The 6,932-nt window shown below is 36.1% G+C and overlaps 1 protein-coding gene across 1 annotated transcript in view; it reads left to right on the forward strand.

The window, feature by feature from the left end:
* LOC108621913 (uncharacterized) overlaps positions 1 to 5,478 on the forward strand; it is a 55,294-nt gene extending 49,816 nt beyond the window's left edge. Inside the window, exons 4-6 of the mRNA XM_018019515.2 lie at positions 3,678 to 3,863; positions 4,671 to 4,856; positions 5,362 to 5,478. Of these exons, the coding sequence (XP_017875004.2) occupies positions 3,678 to 3,863; positions 4,671 to 4,856; positions 5,362 to 5,478 (489 nt within the window). The remainder of the gene's footprint in view (positions 1 to 3,677; positions 3,864 to 4,670; positions 4,857 to 5,361) is intronic.
* The last annotated feature ends 1,454 nt before the right edge of the window (positions 5,479 to 6,932 follow it).

The following is a 6,932-nucleotide window of genomic DNA, read 5'->3' on the forward strand; positions in this document are numbered from 1 at the left end:
GGGGGGGGGGAGAATAACAATGTAAAATATCTTTAACCTCGAACTTCTATGATGGATTTATAGCGTATACAAAAGTTACGTAGATCTCTCAAAAACCCAAATTAGAATCTTTATATTGTCTTCCATGTTGTATTAAATGAAGAGATTTTCGAACAGAGAAGCAAGCAGATATTTTATTTTCATCCCAGGTATATTCTATATGTTCAATAAGAACAGATAAACAAAGAATAAGTAACATAAAAAAGGGATGTTGAATATTGAGAAGAAGGGCAAGCAAAGCAAACAGGGTTCTTTCGTTAAGATCGCTTTGGTGACGACTACAGAGAGATAAACAATCTTATTACGGACGTCTAATGACATTATGCGAAAGTAAAGTGGTAACGAGCGACTGCTGCTAATTTTTCATTCAAAGGCTTCATGCCCCGAGCGAGAAATGCTGGCGGTAAGTCCTGGCGAGGACGGCGGCGTGGATGAAGCGTGCATTCGCAATTTCTCAGCGAGATTATTTCGTAATTCAATACTACCCCTGTCTCTGTATCTATCTCGCTCTGTCCGGTGAGTCTTACACCGGCCAGTTAAACTAATTGCATCATATTTCGCAAATTCCATTACGGTCATTATCGGAGTTACGTTGAACCCGATGAAACTGAAACTGAACGTGTAACGTTATTAACACATTAAGTTCCAAGTGAAACGAGGCCATACAATTATTTATTACTTGCAAAAGCGCGTAAGAAACAACACAAATCATACCAAACATATTTTTGTGCTAATTTTTATATCCTGCATTTTGCCATTTGCATATTTAACTCTGTGCAAAACGTAAAATTGTTGAAAAATAATAATGGGAATAACGTATATACTGCAATATGGAAAAAACAATTTTTAATACCGTCAGTATGCTGAAAAGGATTGAGAGTAAATTGATGTGTTAATGCAACTTGGGATTTAATGGGTTAAACTCGATAATTGAGAACGATGAAGAAGTCACATGTACGTGTAGTGTGTGGGATATTTAATACAAATGTAATTGGAATGTTTGAACTTCACTGAAATAATTGTAGCAGTAATTTCAAGTATTTTCGGATCGCACTCGTGGAATTACTCTATTGATTTGAGATATTTTATAATGTAATCTTGATTTCGTAATTAAATCGTTACATTTTAGCATGCAATTCATTTGAAATTGAAGTTTACGATCAAAGGACGAACGTGCATACGTAAATGTTCGAGTGTTTCGATTATGAATGCTTCTGTGTACACAATCTCGAGATCGGTACTTAGGAATAGCTAAGGGTCGCATTATGCAATCAAATTTGTTGCGTTTCATTGCTTAAATGTCTGAAAAGTTACGGAACTCGCTGCAAACTTTGTATAAGTGCTTTTAGACGGGGAGAAGGTCAAAGAAATTGCTTGCATTTGACTCGATCCCTTAATTTTCCAGCTAGGGGGGATCAAACGTGAAAGCTTTTCATACTCGAATTCATTGTACTCCTCTACCATTCATGAACTTTCCGATTAAAGATTCCTTCACGAAACCGTTACACTTTACTCTAAATTATAAATCAGATAGAGACTTAATTATTCTTCTTAGCTTTACTGTTCTTTATCAATCGACGGCGTCTCAAAGAAACAGAGTGGGCGCTTTCATTACAGACGTCCATCAGGTTTCAATATAATTTTCCTTACTAACCAAGTATACAATATATATTGTGAAGGAGTTATAAGAAGGAGCATGCAATGCATGTTTGGAAGCTATGCAACAAATTTTTATAGTACATCAAATACGAGTTACATTTATTATTCGAAGTCGTCGTGTTACGAGACTCTCCCTGTATATTGTAAAAAAATTAACAATCATTAAATTTATTATCGTTTTTTATAAGTAAAAACTGTGTATTCTAATTTATACTATACTTCCACGTTCAAAAGCACTTAAAATCTCTGCTTCCTACTAGTTTCTCGTTTATTGTAATTCCTCGATGAAGCTTCTTTATGAAGCTTTCGATTTTTCTTTTGCGTAAAAAACTGTTAACGAATTTCGCGTGGTACAGTTCGATCAGAGGTTAGTAGATGGGCGAGGATAAATTTCAATTACACATTTCGGAAAGCCACTCCCGGAAAACAATTTCGAACACCATTACGACCTCGAGTACACCCGGTAACCCCTTTTCTATTAATACGAGCGTTTCTCGAGGTGCACGCCTCCGCGACTCCGCGAGATTTCGAATATTCTAAGGAAAATGCAAATATCGCTGCCGAAGTTTGCCCGAGGAGATAGAAGACGTTCGCCACCGCGACCGTCCTGAACCTACATACATCTACACTTACGTCTCTCCCTGGCCCGTAGGTATCCGAGACTTGTTTGTATTCCGTATCCGGGGCGAGGGTTGTCTATAGGGAAATTGCGGTGTTCTCGACCGTCGAAATCTATGAACATCTCTGTAAGTCTCTGATCGTTCTCGTTTACCGCCGCGCACCGTATGCCGCCGTCTCATTAGCCCTTTAGATTTGACCCAAGGCAAGAGGAGTTACACTTAACTAACGGGCCTGAACCTTGCGCGACATCAGTAATTGCTCACTAAATTGAATCAATTGTTTACACTTAGTAATATTTAGATATAATCTACTGCGTGATGACCAATCCTGAAGTCTGTTCAAGTTGTATTAAATACGATAATAATCGGCTGGAGAGATAATTAAAAGAAATATATTTAGATCTTCTGCAAATAGCAACAATGTACGCGTGAAAATAGGAAGACCGCGAAAATGTCAGTAATGAAGATATTAAATAGAAGGGATCCAATATGAAAGGATTGCAGGATTTCAAATTTTATATGAATGGGTCTTAAATAAGCACTGTTATATTTTATAACGTGGAGAACAGTTGTCATTGAACAATATTTTAGAGTTGGTCTAGTGAGAGAGCAATAAAGTATTTTTACCTTTATATGTGTATCATTTATTCCTGTTAATATCTTAACTTTGTTACTTTTTGTTCTCATTTGCACGTTCTAAACGCCTTATGTATAAATTAATAGTAATAAATTACATGACAAATTGGCACATTGCTTTTTAGCAAGAGATAAAAAAAGCAGCTTAGATAATTACACTGTAAAACACAAAACTATTTTGCAATGTTCACTACGTAATTCTTATAGAGTTTCTCATCCACAAAACGAATCTGGAATTACATGAAACTTAAGAGCGCGAGAAACTTCATTTTTTAATCAACGGATAGAGGAGACTTTCCATAATCCACGTACACTTTTTGTTTTCGTGTTTTTTAATAGTTGTAAATAATTGTTAATGTTTGAAGTTGCGAATATTTTACAAGTTCTATTTGTCTAAAATTTTCGTAAAAATTTCTTTATCCAGCAGGAATTTAATACAGTATTAGATTTTACAGACATTTCTGACAAAGAAGTCATTCACAGATATATGTAATATTTCAATTTTCCCGAAAATCATGCATTTTTAGGTAGAACAATTCTGCTTTCGGATTTGTTTTTGGAATCAGAAACTCTATAAGAATTACGTAGTGAATATTGCAAAAAATGAAGAAAAGTTGCTTTCGTCGAACTGTGTTATCGAGAATTGAAAACAGTTGTATTATTAAATAAATTGTAAAATAATCCAGATGATGTTAAGAAAGGAATGAATAAATGTTATTGCAGGTTGGCTGGTTGAAAGTGGAAACTAAAGCGATCCAGGCGATCCACGATCATGTAATAACTCACAACAGCAGGGTCTCGGTGTCTCATAGCGATCATACCATGTGGAATCTTCATATAAAGAACGTGCAGAAGGAGGACGAAGGACTCTACATGTGCCAGATTAACACCGATCCCATGAAAAGTCAGGTAAGTTCGTAACACGATTTCGACGACACGTGATTTGAAATTTCAAGCACAGATATAAGATTTATTATCAGTTATAGTAAACGTTACATTTTTTGTTCCCGTCACAATTTCTGCTCACTGTCTTTCTTCTGTATAATTGCATATGCGACCTTAAGGAAATAGACTCGGATAGGGGCGTGATAAGACAGAATTTCAATGTTACCCACAGAATTAGCCAAAAATATGGGTTTACGGGACTACACTTCGTGTCTTTATATAAGAATATTTTTAAGTCATCAGGTAAGTACCTTTTCGGAAAGAGGAAAGTTATATAAGAACAGAAGTTGTAACGTGAATAGAAATTAGGACATTTACTATAATGCGTAGAAAAATGAAAATTATGTAAAAATTGTATACACAAGAAAACATGAAGTAATTATGTAATTAATTACCTGATAATGAAGTTAAGTCATATAAGAAAAGGCGAAGAATTTGTGAAACGTAAATGGCTATCGAAATCGCTTAGTTGTTACAACCTAGAACGCTTTCAGCAACTAGTAAAATAGTCGGAATCGCAGCTTTCTGCGTACAGCTTAGTTGGCCAGTACGGATCGGCTGCGAGTCGAGAAACTTGGTGAAATAACTAATTGGGAATGCTACTATCGATACTATTTAGATCGATAAAGTTTAGCGCGTCGACTGTCGGGCATGGTGCACATCAATTCCAATTAGATGACTCAATCGAGAATTGAAAACAGTTGTATTATTAAATAAATTGTAAAATAATCCAGATGATGTTAAGAAAGGAATGAATAAATGTTATTGCAGGTTGGCTGGTTGAAAGTGGAAACTAAAGCGATCCAGGCGATCCACGATCATGTAATAACTCACAACAGCAGGGTCTCGGTGTCTCATAGCGATCATACCATGTGGAATCTTCATATAAAGAACGTGCAGAAGGAGGACGAAGGACTCTACATGTGCCAGATTAACACCGATCCCATGAAAAGTCAGGTAAGTTCGTAACACGATTTCGACGACACGTGATTTGAAATTTCAAGCACAGATATAAGATTTATTATCAGTTATAGTAAACGTTACATTTTTTGTTCCCGTCACAATTTCTGCTCACTGTCTTTCTTCTGTATAATTGCATATGCGACCTTAAGGAAATAGACTCGGATAGGGGCGTGATAAGACAGAATTTCAATGTTACCCACAGAATTAGCCAAAAATATGGGTTTACGGGACTACACTTCGTGTCTTTATATAAGAATATTTTTAAGTCATCAGGTAAGTACCTTTTCGGAAAGAGGAAAGTTATATAAGAACAGAAGTTGTAACGTGAATAGAAATTAGGACATTTACTATAATGCGTAGAAAAATGAAAATTATGTAAAAATTGTATACACAAGAAAACATGAAGTAATTATGTAATTAATTACCTGATAATGAAGTTAAGTCATATAAGAAAAGGCGAAGAATTTGTGAAACGTAAATGGCTATCGAAATCGCTTAGTTGTTACAACCTAGAACGCTTTCAGCAACTAGTAAAATAGTCGGAATCGCAGCTTTCTGCGTACAGCTTAGTTGGCCAGTACGGATCGGCTGCGAGTCGAGAAACTTGGTGAAATAACTAATTGGGAATGCTACTATCGATACTATTTAGATCGATAAAGTTTAGCGCGTCGACTGTCGGGCATGGTGCACATCAATTCCAATTAGATGACTCTCCGCGATACCTAGATACGATCTTTCGAACCGATATCAAATACCTTTATACGGTGACTGGGTGAATCTGCATACTTTAATTTGTTGGCCACTATACGTACGTACACCATCTCGGGATATTTTCTGTTTCATAAATAAATGTAGTCTGTGACACTTCGGATTAAATAAAAAAACTATAACCCATCCGTAAATTGTAAATACTTAAGTCTTCAGATTTCTGCTAACATGCAGGCAAACGCTTTCCTATTATACAATTGTAAAATAAAAAAGAAACCTTGAACTTATGATATTAAGAACTAAGTGCAAATGGTTTTAAATAAATCTAGATATCTTTACTAGCGATTGCTAGTGATATTTACGTATACTGCTTAAAATATGGCAGATTATATTAATTATGATAAAAGGTAATTTTTTAATTAATGAGATTCTTTTATGTAAGCGAACGTGTTGTTATTGACAGCTTCTAACATTTGTTGAGACGCAACGGTATTAACTGAAATATGGATATTCGCCGGTATTAGTTACCTGCAATGTTCCAATCTCTGCAAGTATCGAAGGTATTTCTCTGCAAGCTACAGAAGCACGGCATACCAGGAAACTTAACAAGCCGTCTTTGCTAGTTCAGGAATGTCAGCTCTCGTTTATGAACACCTTCGAAATAACATTTAGGCTTTAGACATTTTCGACGTAGACAAGGGTTCGCTCCATTAGAGAAAACTATGCATGTACGTGTTTAGGTATTCGTACTAGCATGAAAATAATGTTAATTAGGTCCATACCAGATATTCCTCCTCTTATCAGGATTAACGTCGTCGTTGATGCATAGCCCCACAGAAGTCCTTTCATAATTTGCTATTATAGGATTTCTCCCTTGAATGATTCGGCCCATTCAGGGATTACTTCACGGCTTTAAGGATTCTAGTCTTGTCCCGATGGACGTTATATTCCCTTAGCCAGGGTCCATGGCATGCAAGCCCAGGTGATCCAAACGCGGGGCATAAAATTTGTATTTTTACCCATTCACCGGGCGCTTTCTCTCTTTCAGAAGCGTGGAAGGCAAATAACCTTGCATAAAATTGACGAGCAGCGAGACGACCCATTTCCTTTCCACGCTAAAAATTTCAACGCACTCGTGAACACAGAATTCACGGTGGAATAAAATGCAATCTCGATTCGAATAAAACCCGAGAAAAAAAGAAAACATGCCTCTGATTGACTTATGACGTTGTTCATATAATCGACATACGACTTTTCTTTAAGAGTGAGATCTCTGCCAAATGTTCAAGAAGTAAGAAACCATGTTCAGCATTTGAAGCAATCAATTTTTAGGAAAAATAATAACTGCACAGAAGTAAGATT

The sequence above is a fragment of the Ceratina calcarata genome, unplaced genomic scaffold, assembly GCF_001652005.2.
Source record: "Ceratina calcarata isolate Rehan_Ccalc_2016 unplaced genomic scaffold, ASM165200v1 scaffold188, whole genome shotgun sequence".
Classification (NCBI taxonomy): domain Eukaryota; kingdom Metazoa; phylum Arthropoda; class Insecta; order Hymenoptera; family Apidae; genus Ceratina; species Ceratina calcarata.